This window comes from Mustela nigripes, chromosome 3 (assembly GCF_022355385.1).
Source record: "Mustela nigripes isolate SB6536 chromosome 3, MUSNIG.SB6536, whole genome shotgun sequence".
NCBI classification, from domain to species: domain Eukaryota; kingdom Metazoa; phylum Chordata; class Mammalia; order Carnivora; family Mustelidae; genus Mustela; species Mustela nigripes.
The window spans coordinates 44,125,150-44,141,684 of record NC_081559.1 but is presented as its reverse complement, the minus strand read 5'-3'; the positions used below and the strand labels follow the sequence as shown (position 1 = coordinate 44,141,684).

At 49.9% G+C, this 16,535-nt stretch overlaps 1 protein-coding gene across 6 annotated transcripts in view; it reads right to left on the bottom strand.

Moving 5' to 3' along the window:
• Nucleotides 1–16,535, bottom strand: part of TRAF3IP1 (TRAF3 interacting protein 1) — a 68,888-nt gene that overhangs the window by 31,825 nt on the left and 20,528 nt on the right. For all 6 annotated transcript variants that reach the window (XR_009403084.1, XR_009403085.1, XR_009403086.1 and 3 more), the window contains 5 exons: nt 16,047–16,131; nt 15,518–15,601; nt 12,836–12,959; nt 12,595–12,631; nt 9,705–9,781 (listed from right to left, as the gene is read on the bottom strand). Coding sequence is in view for 3 of the 6 variants with exons in the window: in XM_059393833.1 (XP_059249816.1) it covers nt 9,705–9,781; nt 12,595–12,631; nt 12,836–12,959; nt 15,518–15,601; nt 16,047–16,131 (407 nt within the window). In the remaining 3 variants the exon portion in view is untranslated. The remainder of the gene's footprint in view (nt 1–9,704; nt 9,782–12,594; nt 12,632–12,835; nt 12,960–15,517; nt 15,602–16,046; nt 16,132–16,535) is intronic.

Here is a 16,535-nt window from a genome sequence, read left to right as displayed (position 1 = left end):
GAGCCACATGGCAAGAGGGCTGTGCCTGCTCCCAGGGCCTGCGGTCAGGAGTCGCGTGTGAGCAGCTGAAGGCACTGGTCAGCAAGGGGCTCACTGAGGCTACATCACCCCCGCCACATCCTCTTCCCCTCCAGAAGCACCATGAGAACATCCGCCGACCTTCCAAATGCAGGTCCGTTTATTTCATTCTGCCAAGTGCTGCCTCATATTTGATCATTTGTTCCTTTCTGTCTCCCTCTGTCTCTTCTAACTTTTGTTCCAGGAGCTGAACTCATCTAGGCAACAAGTTAAAGAGAACTTACGTCTAGCACTGTGCTAGCCACGGGAGAGTCACAGGTCTCCCCGATGAAATTCCGTTCCAGAAGAGAGTCAGTGGCTGGTGTTTTCCTCCTGAACCACTCAGTCCTAAAGACTGTACACGGGCCAAGCACAGAAGCACCTGCACCAGGGTGGGGAGGGGGAGAGCCACGGGGCCCAGAGTAAGGACATCCATGTGGGCAAGGGGAGCAGCAGCCAGCACAGGGCAGAAGGAGTCCTAGACAGGCAAATGGCTACCCCAGGGGTGAGCAGGAGCCCACCCACGCGACAGGGTATGTTGGAGCCTGAGGTGGGTGAGGTGGGTAAAGAGGGCAGGCATGCGGGCCAGGGAAACAGCAACAACAGGAGACGGGGTTGGTTCACTAAGGCGATCTACCAGGACGATGACCATCATGCTCCCCATGAGTGGAGAAGGGAATTATCAATACAGAATGGGAGGAAATTAACATGATCCTGTGGTGTGTGCGAGCACGTGGACATGCGTGCGCACACACACACTTTTCCTGCAGCTCTGACCACCGGGAGGGCCCAAGAGCTGAATACCACACAGGGACAAGTGTGCCCAATAAGCATATTCTGCTTTTGAGACACCAACCTCCACTAAAGGGAGTCAGAAGAAATGGCTGGTTTCGGGCCTGGGGCAGGGCAAGGCAAGATGAGCCTAGAAAATCTCCGTGAGCCAAAAAGGAAGGGAGAACTCGAAGAACAACAGGGCAGACTGTAAGGACATAGACGCCAATCTGAAGGAGCCCCTGCAGGACAAATCTGGGGCAATCTGAGCACCAACACACAAGTCAGCGTGTCAGCCCCTGAGTAAGACTGGAAAGTGAGCCCACGATGACAGAAAGAGGCAACAAAACGGACAGCGAGTGAAGAGCAGGAGACTTACGCATCCCAGAACATGCTAGTAATTACGAAGGGAAGCGGAGGCTGGAGATGGTGGAGAAGCCGGCAGAATCCACCCCCAACCCCACCGGTCACGGGACAAATGAAAACATGTGCCCGGTGACAGGGTGCAGGTGGAAGAGCTGTGGGTGACTGCAGCCCAAGAGGCTCACGCAAACATGCCTCCCTGAGGGACCCTCTCCAAAACAGCCTGCGGTCTCCAAAGCTGGCAGGGTCAGGAGAGGGAAGGACAGACGATGGCTCCAGCCTGGGAGAGCCTACAGTGAGGCAAGCACCGTGCACCTGGACAGCAGCCATGGACCACGTCCCCATCCTCGTCTGACACAGAATGACCTGGTTTGCAAAAATCCCTCACTCAAGTGCTCAGCAGTGAGGTCAGCAATCTGTAGTCAAGTAGTGTAGGGTGGGGGGTGGGGGGCTTCTCCGTATCAGACACACAACCTCTCCGGCACGTGCCACCACCCTAGGCCCACGTGGCAGCAACTCACCCTGCGCTGGGGCAGGAGGACTCTGGCTGCCACCCACAGAATGGGCTGTGGGGAGGGCTGGCCTTCCCAAAACCAGAACTGTGGCGGGCGCTGTCGGCTGAACCCCAACTGAGCCAACAGGACCCTGGCAACACAGACCCCGCAAGGCGGATGGCACAACACGCTCCCTCTAGACCCTGAATGTAGTGGTCAGGCATCTCTGAAGTAGTTGAGAGCTCTCAACCTTCATAACTTTAAATATCTGACCTGCTTGCCTTCAGACGTTGTTTTTAACATTGTATAAAACCATCAACTTTATTCAGTCTGTTTAGTTTTTCCTTTTACGGCATGAGTTTCTATCATTTTCCCCTGCAAATGAACTCTCTATAGTACCATAAAGCTTTCATAAGCTACCTGGAAACTTAATCAGTACCAAAAATACGAGTATTTAAAAATTACTCCTGAGTTTCAAAATCTAACCGAACTTACAGAATGCATCTTGTGGGTAACACGGAGTGTGCATATTACAGCGTAATTCAGACGTGTCCACACAGTGTGCTTTATTTACAATGTCTGAATAACTTCATATCTAAAATAAACACATTTCTGTTTTATTTTAATATCTTTTTTTTTCCTGTAAGGGACTGAAGAATATTCTGTGAAATTTGACAAACCCCTGACATAATGCAAGCTCCTGGCAAAGTGGCTGTCAGTCATGGCCTTGGGGACATGGCTTTTCAAGGGCTCTGTTAATTAGTAAAGGGGTCCCAGGTGGTGGGGAGGGCTCTTCGGCCAGAAAGAAAGGTTCAGAGAATTCCACCCAGAAACCTTGATAATGCTCCAATATGAAAGATCAAACATGCATCACTGCTACAAGCAGGAAATCAAAGTATTTTAACGTCCAGAGCTTCAGTTTCCCATTACTGTAAAAAGACCCAGAAACCCATCTCCTAGAGAAACTGGACAAAGCTGCGGCCCCAGTTTGCCCACGTCAGCCCCTTCTGAGCCTGCTTCCTCAGGTTCAGCTGAAGCCAAGAAAGCCTGACTCAGCAGCAGAGCCCATCCCTCCAGCAGCAGCTCGCTTCACTGGAAGCCACTCCTCAAGTTGAGAAGTTGACAGACAGGAACTAGGAAAATAAAGGCATTTCTCATTTCAAACAGTGAGCACAAATAGGTGTGTTTTAGAAAGAATAAAAATAACTAAGAAATAAGGGAAAAAGTTACCAGGAAATAAATTCCTTTGTTCAAAGAGAAGCCAAAGAAACGTAGAATTTCAGTACCGAAATAATTCTGGAAACAGCTGCTCTACCAAACGCTGACAAAATCCCTGTGTGCCACCTCCACACAGGATAGGGCCTATGTCCCAACATGCACCTGCCGTCCCCAAGGAGCCCGTGTGCCCGGAAGCCGGATAAGCAGAAGGACACAGGCCTAGAGCATAAGGTCACAAGCGGGCACACAGCTTAGAGAGGAAAGCCACTGTGGCTCTCCGTACCACTGTTACCTGCGAACCACCTGGGTGAGCAGAGACGTAGGAGGCCCTGCCTGGGGCGCCACTCGCCACTCCCAGCAGAAGAGAAAGAAGCCAGACCACACCAACAGCTCGCCTGGGCTCAGCCACAGTGCAGGGCTTTCCGAGGTCCTTTTTCCCTTACACACCCACCTCATGTCTCACCAGCTACGTTCAGAAGTATTCATGCTTCTCCAGACCATCGAGAAAGGTTCAGCAGGGGCAGGCCATCCTCAGTGTCCCCCTACTGGGGGCCTGCACTTGCCAGAAGGATGCAGATTCCAGGACTCATGGGACAGAGTCCCTTCTGTCCCCTTACTGCTCTCTGCACAACCTGCATTGGTTTCCACTGAGCTTCATGCATCTTTCACAGTCCCTGATTGACTTGGATCTGAATTCTAATCCTTTTCATCCTGAGGCCACCAGAGCATCAACCCTCCCACCTCAGGGATGTGTCACAGGGACAGTGCCCACAGTCACACCCGCACCACCGGGGACCTGAGTTCCAGCTATGCACTCAGGTTGGCGTCTGTGCACAGCAATTAAGACACTGACGGAAATAAGGCCAGAATGGCTTCTCAGGCCCAACCGACTAAATCTGTTAGAGTTATAAATAAAAAATGATGTGAATGTTAAGCTGGCATTTTGGGTAAAAAAAAAATTTTTTTTTTTTTGAGAGAGAGTGTGTGCACATGCACAAGCAGGGGGCAGGGCAGAGCGAGAGGGAGTGAGAGTCCCCTGCAGGCTCCAAGCACAGTGTGGAGCCCAGTGCGAAGAATAAAATCGTTATTCGCCGTATGATCACTCACTGCGCAAACATACTACCCAGCAGATGAGGACCACTCAATCTGGAAACGTTTGTCAGGCCAGAGCTGATCACATCCTTAGAGTCCCGTTTTCTTAAGTCATGTACACATTTCCCTGCACATAAAGTATTCTGATAGCTTACCCATATCATGGCCTTTGTATATACAAAAAAGGCCCATTTACGCATCATAATTATTGCCATGAAATTCACACACATATGACGTTCAGATGCTTCCCAAACCACTGTCCCAGTCTATAATGTTTCCATGCCACACATCTCCAAGCATTTTTAGGTGATATTGTTGGTTATTTGCTAGCAACAATTTTATATCAGAAACCTAAAATCCCCCGCCAGCATACTGGAAGACATTGTACTACTTGGGAACAGAAAACTATCATCTTGTTTCCTAAAATAAATAACTCACTCTTTACAGCTGAAGTCAGTGTCAGCAGCAGCTGGTTTTGCTACTAACATCTCATCATCAAAGAATGTCGTAGCATATGTCCCCTTTCTTTCAAAGCAATTTAAATGGAAACAGTATTTCTAGCAAAAGAACACCCATCCAATAATACTAGGACCACAAACATGCAAACTAAAAATACTTGCATCAGGTACAGACTGAGCTAAGGTGTGATTTCTGAGGAATCTTTTACTAATAGGGTTCAAGTATTTGTGGTGAAACTGCACCACCTTGTGACCAAAATAAGAAATAACTGGAAGGTCTACTCAGATCACCAAAGAGAAAATCAGAATGCCTGCCTTTCACAGAATTGAGCGGACGATTGTTCACTACACACGACTTGCTGTAATTGAAACAGAACATGTTCAGGGTAAAGTCACTTTATCCACCTAGAGTCATTTTAAGATGCACATTTCCAAATACACGCTTCTTTCAGATCACTGTCCAGAGACTGCAAGCACAACTCCACGGGACCCGTGGCACAACACTCACCGAGAAGAGCATCAAATACATACATTCACGTCAAATTAAGCACACGCTAAGGTCTCATCTGAGATGTACAACCTCCAGAGGACACGGCTTATGTGAGCAAGAAGGGGAAGAGTAAAATCACACAAGATTTAAATGAACTAAAAAAGAAACCCACTAAGAGAAATACTCTATTTCAAAATAAAGAATTTCAGTGAAAAGAAAAAGCATCTAAAACTGACATTCGATTAGAACTGACCCAAAGCAGAGAAGCCCAACCCAGATAACGTACAGGATCAGGAGTGAGGAGTGAGGGCACCGTCTCTGAAATGGCCAGCTAGCATCCAAAGCACCTTCATTTATAAAGTTCAAAAAGCAAGTACTTTTAAAGCAGAAGAAACACTAGTAAAACTGTTTTTCTGGTTGTTTTTCAAAAACTTCCTCATAAATATGAAAGAAAAAAAAGTGCTGGCATGAGCTAGTACCTTACTATTAACAAAGTTTATATTTCCTCTTGAGAAGACAGCGAGTCGGCCAGGCTAATGAAGACAATGCTCCGTCTGATGCACGTTGGTTCTATAATGGATTATTCAAGTCCGTAGGTACAGTAAGACGTAGCTTTCCTTCCAAAGCAACGCCAAAGGCTGGCCTGAGGGACGGCTCAACTACAAACTGCTATCTCCTCGGCACTGAAAAAACAGTGCTCCCCCAAAACAACAGGAAGTCCAAGACAAGAAGCACAATTTACATGAAAAGCAGAGAAAACATCTATCATCTGAATGTTTATGTGAGACCGAAGACAAGTAATTATGACAAGAGGCCTGAGCACAGAGTCTCACCACCACCTCTTTGCAAAATCCACCAGGAGCACTAAAGTCTGGACCGAAAGCCCAGGAAACAGACGGTCTGCGAGCTCTCAGAAACAGCTGTAAAAACTGACCTCAGACCAGACCCCAAAGCAAAGCTTCAGTCCGAATAATCAATAACACACAGACTGTATTCTTCAAACATGAAATTATATTAGGAATTATCCATAAAAAGATTTTCTAAAAACCTTTATGTTTCAAAACTAAAGAACAGGCTCATAAATAGTCCACATGATAAAAAGAAATAAAGTATTTCGAATTAAAATTCAAAGAATTTTTGATATTAATATTTAATAAATTTAAATAAAGCACGCTTAAAGAGAAATGTATAGCCTTGGGGCACAGGGTGGCTCAATCAGTTGAGCATCTGACTCCTGATTTCAGCTGAGGTCATGATCTCAGGGTCCTAAGACCAAGCCCACATCCCGCTCTGTGCTCAACACAGAGTCTGCCTGAGATTCTCCCCCCACCCCCAACACCCCCTCCCCACCTCACATGCATGCAACGTGTGTGCTCTAAAACAAATTTTAAAATTAAAAAAAAAAAAGTATAGCCTTAAACATTCATTTAAAGTGACAAAGACTAAAAATGGACGAGCCAAGTATTTTCCACAAGAGACTAAAAACATAAATAACCAAAGAAATTAAAAGAAAAAATAAGGAATAGAAATCAGTGAAATGAAAACCAAAGTGAGTATCTTCAAGACTAGAAGTTGGTCTTTGCTAGAGGGTGACTTTTTCAATAGTTTCTTTAAAGTCTCATCAAAGAAAATAAAACAAAACAAAAAGAAGATTTAGCAGGAAAACTATGAACTGTAGATATATTTTTATAAAATCATAAAAGCACAGGTGAACCATCTTGATGCCATGACTTAGTAAAAAGAGAAGGAACAGTTGGCTGCAGAGAGGCTGGGGAGGGCCTGGCGATGCTGGCTTCTGCTCTCCCTCCCACGGACAAGCGTCCTGCCCTTGGCGCATCCCACACATGGGGGACAGGCCGCTTCCAGAAACTCTTGGCCCCCAGCCAAGCGGCTGGTCTCCTCCACCCACCCACATGCCTTGCAAATACCGTCATTTTCTGAGCACATCAGGCAGCAAGACGTCTGGGCAGATCTATCCTGATCACTAGCTGAGCAAACCAATGCACTGAATAACGGTTTCACTTCACGTGCCTTCACGGTGAAGATTTGGCTGGAACCACAGACATGGGAGTAGGATGCACAACTTCTGAGAAGCCTCAAAGGAAAGGGGCGCGCTCTTGCCCTCCGCTGCTCCTCTGTCCCCTCCCTTCCTGCCAGCCGCACCTGGATGGCCTCCTTGGGCCACAAGGGGCCAAGGTGCAGGGGTCACGCACATGGGGGATGGGCAGAAGATGCCTGGGCCACTGCTACATCCACCCTCTGGCTCGGGAGCTGAAGTGCTCCCCCCTCATCTAAGCCCCTGACACTTGGGGTCTCTCCTTCACTCACAGCCCAACCCAACCCAAAGGAACAGAAAAACAGAATTTCACCCACAAGAAACTGCCTTGGTTAGACAAACAAAAGGTCAGTCCAAAAGAACAGAACAGCGAAGGCAACCCAAGTTGTCCAGCTAAGAAAAGAGCAGGAACTGGTGTCGGACGGAATCACGTCAGCCACGAAGGGAACTCACATCACAACACAAGAAATTAGAGATACTGAGCACCGTGAGTGGGGCGCGGGCGGGGGAACTGCGCTTGCGGGCACCGTGGTGGGAGCAAGGAGGACGCAGCCGGTTCTCAGGAAGACCCACGCACGCCGCACTTTTGCTCATCGGGTCTGCCCCATGAGACCGGCGCTCTCCGTGCACATAGGATGTGCAGGATGCTCTCCACAACTTTCCTTCCAAAGGACTGAACCCCCAACAAACCCCACACCCTCACCCGACAAGCGGACACACACCCAGGGCACATTCGCACCAGGCATGATCCACAACAAAAGGGAAGGAGCTGTTCCAGCAGCATCACTCCAATGGGGAAGGTGACAAAGAGGGGCTAGCCAGGACAGGAGCACAGGTACCAAGCCCACACGGCCACACGTCGGGGAAACAAACCAGAGGGACCAGCAACAGAGCAGCAGCCACTGGACCAGGCGGGAAGGGGGTCCCCTCTCGCTGGGACCTGTGGGCAGCAAGGCCCACGTCCTCCATCCCCAGCATGGGTGGCACAGCCTCTCAGACACAGGAGCGCACCCGGGCGGGCACTGCCGGCCCCAGTCCCTGACTCTGGGCCTGCGCCAGCACCAGGCTGCAAAGCTTTCCCACAACACAGCCACACAAGCTCCCACTTCTGCCAGCGCTGCAGCCACTGCCAGGCTCTGTCTGTAGGGCCGAGAAGCCGTGACAGCCCATGTGGCCCCCCTGCGAACATGTGCACAGCCCTGCCCCCTGGCGGACCTGTGGGCACCTGAAGGCCGGCTGACACACCCTAGAGCCCAAGAGTGCAGGTACACCAGAGTCCCCAGAACCAGAGCTAACAAAGACCAAAGAACCAGACATCAGGTGCCCACCCTGGGAGGGCCTGGGAACAGCACGCCACCCAAGACCAGCACTGGTGTCACAGGTCTGCCCCAGGCAAGACCCACGACTGCCGAGAGCAGGCAATGGCCTTTCAGGTCGGGCTGCCACCAACTCTGACCCAGGGACCTAGGGCCCTGGGGACAGCGAGGCTGTGGCCGAGGCAGAAAGGACATCAAGTCTCCCTGAAGGTTTTAATTTCTTTTATTTCAAAACCTCAAAGCCGTTTTTTGAGGGCCCCCAAGTGGAACTGCAGCCTGATGCCCCTGTGTGCATTGATAATGATAAGGCTGCTCATGCCCCAGCCGCGACAGACACGCGGCCCCAGCTCTGACCCAACTGGCTGTGCTGTCCTACAGCAGCCTGTGTCCACCACTGAGGACACGGATTCCCCGCCTCTCCTGCAATCAGAGCCTCCAGCCTGAAGCATACCCCCACGGGCAGCCTGTGGCATGGACCCAGAGCACTGTGCAGAGCAAGCACAGGCGGTAAATGGGGACCCCCGGAGCCTTGCCCTCGCCCACATCACAGTCCCAAACTACACACTCGTGGTTTCCAAGCGGCTTGCAGGAATACCACCAGGGCCACAGGGCAGCACTCTGGCCACGAAAAGGACAAGGCCCTGCTAAAACCCCACAGCAAGAGGCCGCGGCCCACGCAAAGGCAGTTTTCCCTCTGGGCAAGTGAATGGGGGTGCCGCCAACTAAAGCCCCAGACAGCACTCTTCTCCCGGGACGGTTCCCGGACCCCTCCGATGTTGCTCGCGACTACATGGTCCCCTCACCAACTGTTTCTGGCCACGTATTCATGAAAAATAAGACATTTTAGGCAGAATCATCTCTGCATGTAAGTGTGTAAAACATACTGGAAACGTCGGCTGCCAATAGAACTGTCTTTCTGTTACAGAAGCGGTTAAGTAAAGACATATTCTTATTTTTGAAAGTAGCTGTAACAAGCCTAGCCGTGACTTCTGAGGCTCGCTGCGTGGCCTGTAGGTATTTATCCCAGGGTCACAGGCCCAGTGGTGGTGACTGGCAGGAAGCTGGGGGGTCCCAACAAGACCACAACTGCAAGGAAGGTGGCGGGGAGGCCAGGCTCCAACACCACCTGGATTTAAGCCAGATGTGGAAACTCCCCCATCTCTTACTCTGCAATCAGCCAGGGCCAGGCGGCCCGCCTCCCAGCTCTGCAAGCAGGGAGAAGGGACTGGATAAGGTAGGAAGGGGACAGCCATGGGGTCAGAGCAGAACAGGCCTGTGACCTTGACTCCAGGACACTCAGGAGCAGCCCTGGATTTTCTATCCTTCCAAATGAGGAGGTGGGAGGGAGCGCTGAAGTCCATCAGCACCTGCACAGACATCACTCCTTACCTTCTCTCCAGGTCTGGGTGCCCGCTGAAACTTCTCATAATCTTTCTTGGTCTCCAGAATCTTTTTCACAAGTCCTCCTGTTGAGAATCAGTGGTTTTATGTTATTCTCTAGGGAGCTATTCTACTCTAAATGGGTGGAGGGGTGTTTTTCCTCTTTTTATAATGAACACAGCTTCAAATAATCTTTTTTTAATAAAAGGGTCTACTGCAGACTGATACAATGGGTGATGGAAATTAACCATAAAACTTTAGAGTGTTTCAAAGAAATTAGCTCAAAGGTTTAAAAAAAGAGAGAGAGAAAAAAACTTTGGAAATAGAGAACAATTAGGAGGAAATGTAGATTAACATTCCAGATGATAACCATTTGTCAAACAGGAGTGGCAATCCTAAACTGTTTCTAAGCACAAATACTCCTTCAATATGAGGTCAAGAGTCTTCAACCTCCTTAAAAAAAAAAAAAGAAAGAAAGAAAGAAAAAGGAGAAAAGAATTGCCTATGGGGTAAATATCACACAAAACATTGTCTTTAGCATACGGCCTCATCCAAACACGCATCCACGCGAAAGGGGCTGTGGACGCTTGGGACAGCATCCTGTGAGCTGCGGTGAGGGCTCGTCCACACTGCCAAGGGACAAATGTCAGCACACGCTGCCCAGTCACAAGAGCAAGAGGGACACACAGAGGTACTGCCAAATACACACACACACACACACACACACACATATACACACCCCACACATGTATTAATTTGTAATTTTTTTTTAAATTTCATTTATTTATTTGACAGAGAGTGAGAGAGAACACAAGCAGGCAGAGCAGCAGGCAGAGGGAGAGGGAGAAACAGGCACCTTGCCAAGCAAGGAGCCCGACATGGGGTTTGATCCCAGGACCCTGGGATCATGACCTGAGCCAAAGGCAGTTGCCTAACCAACTGAGCCACCCAGGCACCCCTAACTTGTAATTTTTTAAATCAAAGTGTAAGCCATATTCCTTACTGTTATCTACACGGGGAGTGAGAGGACAGGGTGAAGGCCCCAATCTCAGAATATGCCTCCTTTGGTACATTTGACCTTGGAAATGGGACTATTTTACAGAAATAAAACAAAATCATATAAGATTTTTCAATGCCTAAAAACTGAAACCAAAATGGAACCCATAAACCTAAGAACATCATGCTGGCAAGCAGAGCCTAACAGAATTGTTCTGGAAACTTACAACAGAGTAGGCTGTCCATCCCTGATGGGACATACCTGAGGACAGACAGACCCCGACAAAAACCCTACACTGTCTCTGGCAAACTGATGCTGCTGACACCTGGCAGTGTTCCAAAGGTGCTGCATGTGCATGCCACCCCCAGGGTGAAGCAGACAGATGCCCGACACTGAGAGCCAGGATTTTTGGCGTGCGATAGACATGCATGTAAAAATCAAAAATTTAGAAGAGAGTCTAGAATAGTAAAGCTGCACTGGAAATATCAGTATGAGCTTGGATACACATTCTCATTGTTTTTTAAAAAAAGGTAAGAATACCCTTACGAACAACAACCCAGAAGAAAAGTATAGTCAGACATCTTGGAGAAACGGAGGGCTCCAGCATTGGGGCAGGAAATACACCAAATGAGCCTGGAACATCTGGTCCTCTCAGAAAACAAGGAAGCTGCGAAGTCTCCCAGGCTGTGTCAACAGGCCCCAGAGAACGACTCCAAAAGGCACCTACCAATTATACGCTGGGCAATCTGAACATCGGTGAGAACTGATTTGGTGTGAAATGAGACCCCTCAAATGCGTTAGAGGTAAACCCATGATTTCACATAGATATCACACAGCTATCAGCAACCACCACCCCACACCACCTCTTCAATCACAATGATGGTGCCAGGACACAGATTGACTCTGAGGAAAACCCTCCTCCTAGGGGCTGTGCCACGGCACGGTTAGAGGCTGGGTGGGGTGGGAAGCTCTGCACCTTGGCATCCGCCAGCCAAACCCTGAAGGGAGGGTGAATGAGAACATCACCATCCTGCAGCCCTTAATGACCCAAGCTAACGTCACAAGCAGACAGCAGGAAAAACCAACACCACCTACCAGTATTTTTGCTCAAAACCTGCATCTGACCAAGTCTCTGGGACTAAGTTACAAGAATAAAAGAATATGTAAAAAACCATACCATGAGCATATAATAAGCAACACTCAACTATGGGAGACCCTACAGGACAACCAACCAGTTTTCTCCGCAAATACATTACAAGGGAAAGGGGAGGGAGGAAACGTACAAGAGAGACCAAGAGTTCAATCGAATCCAATGGTAGGACTTTATTTGGATTCTGACTCAAACTAGAAAAAAATATACAAAATAACTAGAAAAACTGTGATGATATCAGGAAATTATTTCGTTTTTATGGTTATGTTTTTTGGAAGAGAGCCCTTATCTTTTAAAGCTACATCTAACATGTTAACCCAAGACACGATCTTCTCTAGGACTTGAGAACAGTCTAGGGGAGCAGGGGTCTGCAGCAGCCAGAGGCTTACACAAAACATGAGCCAATCACCATGGACACCATGTGACGGGTACAGGGAGTTCATTGGACTACTCTCTCTGCTTCTGCAAATGTTTGGAATCAAAGAAGATACTTGGGAAAAGGAAAAGTAGTATTACAAATACCGTCAATTTGGGAACGACCCCAGAAGTCTAACCCTTAATCTAAGTGCATGCCACGTCAGAAGCCACTGACAGACAGCCCCAGGGTCCCAAGGCCCAGCGCCCATCAGCTCTGAGACTAAACCCACAACCGAGGAGGAGCCCATCCGTGCCCTGGTATACCACCAGGACCAATGCGGGGTGCATGGAGCTCCCGCGTGCAAGAACCTCTCACAGCCACGCCTGCCACTCACCGTGCTTCTCCTCGGCCTCCATGTCTACTGCAGGCACCTGGGCAGGAAAGCAAGAAGGAAAAAGCTGATTCTTGAAATGCTGCTTCCATGGATCTCCTCAAGGCAATGACACAGTTAAAGAAGGCAGAAATCTGACTGAAAAATCAGAGGCTCGTTTTATCTACATAAACCTCAATGCTGGATCAGAAGTTCCAAGGCCTTCCAGGGGCAACGTCAGAAACAGATGCTCCCATTAACTCACCACTTCCAGCTCCGATGTCTCAGGGAGCTGGGGGGCCGCCTCCACCACAAACTGACTGTCGTCCTCATTGTCGGAGTTCTGCGCGTCTACGATCACACTGGCAACGATTTTCCCACTTCCTGTCCTAAAGAGAAAAAGGAATCAGGTTACATCGGAAGAGCTGCTGATCACACATCCGCATCAACCCCCTGCATGCCAGGCTCCGAGAGAGGAGTTTAACCACTACCTGCCTACCTGCTTCTAGAATGTCACAAAACCCAGGTGTGGAAGCCAAGTGCAGACCCACGCCTGGGTCCCTATGAGAGTTGCCCTCTGTGCTCCATCCGCCCCGCCCCCTCCCTACACCCCTACCTCCCGAGGGCCCTCGGAGCCTCACTCCTCCCCTGGCTGCACTCTCTGGACACCAGCCCTCCACCTGCAGCCCCTCACCCGGGGAGCCCTAGTCCTCCAAGTCACAAACATCAAGGCAGGGGTGGCGATGCGGCCCCAGACCCCTGCCCCAACACAGAAGCCTCCTCCTGGCTGCAACTCCCTGCCCAGCACCTCCTCTCCACCAAGACCTACCACCACTCTGGCCAGTCCAATACCCAACTGCCTGGCCCACAGGTCTGGACCTGTCCTCGAATGTGACTATGTCCGTCCAAGGGCTCTCTTAGACCTCCTGAAGCCACCCTCTGGAATAGCCCTACCTACTGTCACCCCACTGCAGGCCACTGTCAGCTGCCCTCTGCTTAGGCCCTCACGCCGACCACACTGGGCCCAGGTCACAAGGCTCCAAACCCAGACACTCACCAGCTCCCCATCAGTCCCACCTGCCTTCACTTCTCACGTAGCAGCGTAACACAACCCTGCTTTACTGAGTGCCCTTAACCCCCAGTGCCCTACGATCACTGGTACACACACAGACACACCCTCTCCCTTGCTTCAGGGTAACACACAAGGTCAGCAGGAAACTCATGCACTTGGGTATGAGCTCTCAAAACAGTACACATTTCCCCCAAAACACCCTCAGCTTCTTCGCTGGGCCCTTCAACCCTCACAGGCAATGTCCTGCCTCCAGCAGGGCCAGCCTCACCACACCCCATATCTCCCCCAAGCCCTGTACCCCTCAAGCCCCTCCCACACACCATCCCTCATCAGCAAGCCCTCTCCATTCTCCCCTGCCTCAAGCAGCAGCTTCCCATGGCCAGGCCCAAAGGGACGGCAGCTTTCTTGTGCTTACTGTGTCTTCCAGATCACTCTCTCTCAAGTCTGCCAACTCTGACTCCACACCACAGCCTCTCTGGCCCCCTTGTCACCGCTGCCAGCTGCCAGGCAGCTCCCCTGTACTCTTGGCTCCCTGCCACCACTACCCTCATCTTTACTGAGAAACAGCCCTTCCCAAAGCCTAGCTCTAGGGTCCCCAAGCCCTCCTGCCACCATCCTGCTTCCATCACCCAGCTACACGTTCAGGGTCACCCTTGGGCACTGCCACTGGCAGCAAGCCCCCAACCTCAAACCTGAGCACCCCACTCTTGGACCACCATCGCCCACATTTCTGTCTCTGTGCCCGCCCAGAGCCCACAACAGGCACCTGCCCAGGTGGGGGAACAAAGTCCACGGCAGCACTTCACACCACGTGCACCCAGAGGCAGCCCAGCTTCCTGCTTCGCATGCTACGCCACAGACCTCTGGGCCTACGGTCCTCTGGGTGGGGTTGCCAGTCTGAGGGGGACTTTCGACCTCACCCCTGCCCCACTGCCCAGCTAGATGCCAAGAACATTCCCTCTAGGCCCTCCCAGTCCTGACACTACTTGGGGTCTCCAGACATAGCCTCACAGAAGGCTGGGGGTTGGGAAGAGGACAAGACCCCAGATGAGGACCCTCACCCGATCCCTGGGAGTAGGGCTCTGGGCCTCCCCGCCCAGACTTGCTCTGGGTTCACAAGACAAGTGGGCAGCTTCTATTCTAGAACTCACCTATATGCACCATCCCCTCCAAAGCCAATCCCTCTGTGTCCCCCCACCCCTTAGGGACGATGTTCCACCAATCCTCCCACCCCCGCAGCTCCTACCTCCCCAGTTCCCCATCTCCTCAGGTCGGTCCCATCACCAGACACATGCGCCCATCTCCTCATCTCAGAAACAATGAAGAGTAATGTTCTCACAACCTCTCCCTCCTGCCACCTCCTGCATCAATCCTTCGTGTCCCTTACAATGCAGCCACACCTGTCCCCAGTTCCTGCCTCCTGCTCTATTTTAAACCATGCCGGTCTGGGCTGCTTTATTTTTCTATTTTTATGTTTTGATTTCTTGTACTTTCCTCTAAAGATCACACTACATCCACAGGGATAGTTGTAACACTTAGAGAGCCCTGTCTGTGGCTTGCTTTCACATACTTTATGACTTTCTGACCTTTTATCTTATATTTGTGTGCAATTAAGCCTTGAAATCTTTTTTTTTCCTATCTTCCCCCTTGTTGCTTCTATGTTTAGAAAATACTCCCCCTGGCCCCCAACTTCTCTTAAAGAATAACTCCCCTACCCCCACACCATGCAATAAATATAAAGCACATTTTCTCTTCAGCTAACTTAAGTGTGTGGCTGGGGGCATGTGGCCTGTCCCGGCTTCCCCACAAGTCAGCTGGCAGTGGCCCCACCCCGCCCTCACCCCACCCAGCACAGCACCCCTACAGAGGTCTCACCTGTCTGGTGTCAACGCCTCCACGCTGTCCTGGCGCTTCACGCGGGGGGGTGCTGGCCTCGCACTCCCAGGCCGAGGTATTCTTCTAAACCCAAACCCGGGAAAACCAAAGAGGGGACATGACACACTTGGACATTTCAAAGGGACAACAAGAAACAAAGATTAACAATACTACTAATTTCCCACCATCAACATGCTCATCGGGACACATTCTGCAGAATGTTAAGAACATCCCGTTAATCTGTCAGGTTTAAAAGTGTCCATCTTTTAATCTTATGTTTTCATTAATTTTTAGGCTCAAAAGGAATTATGTAACTCTCAGTAATCAAAATATAATTTATCATAATTATGAATTTCTCTAAATCTTTATAATGTCCTATGTGTAGTAACTTCTATCCAATACAGGAAAATTAAATTAAATGGTTTCTGCTTTCTTTGCACATAACTGAGCTCAAGCACTAAACGAACTGTGGGAGGTGCAGAAAGAAGCAGGCGGTGGCGACCCGGGCATTGGACAGGGGCCCACAGACCTGAGGTTGGCTGGAAGCTCGCCTGGCAGCTCGGAGCTCTCGGACACCTCAGGCTTCTCTGGGCCAGAAGGTCCAACTTCTCCTTCTGAAGCATGACAATCCAGTGAGCAGTTCACGAAGGAAGAAATACAAACAGGTAATCAATACTTGAAAAGACAGCAATCCAATAATCGCAAATATACATGAGCTTTATTCATCTCTTATTTTCATCAAGATAAAACAGACAATTCATGCCTAGATTCAGTGAAGATTGGGGGAGACGGGTGCACTCAAACCCTGGAAATACAAACTGGTTCAATTTCTTAAGAAATGGAATTCAAAAGGTAGGTTCATCTAGTCAAGCAAGTTAACATAAAGGAAATACAACCTGAGAGGGACGGATACATGCGATCTGTGTGTCCAGATGTTCCCCACCCACCACCTGTTAGTGTCAACTGTGGGTCACGTCAGCAGACCCTCGGCAAAGAACAGTGTCACCATCCTAACACG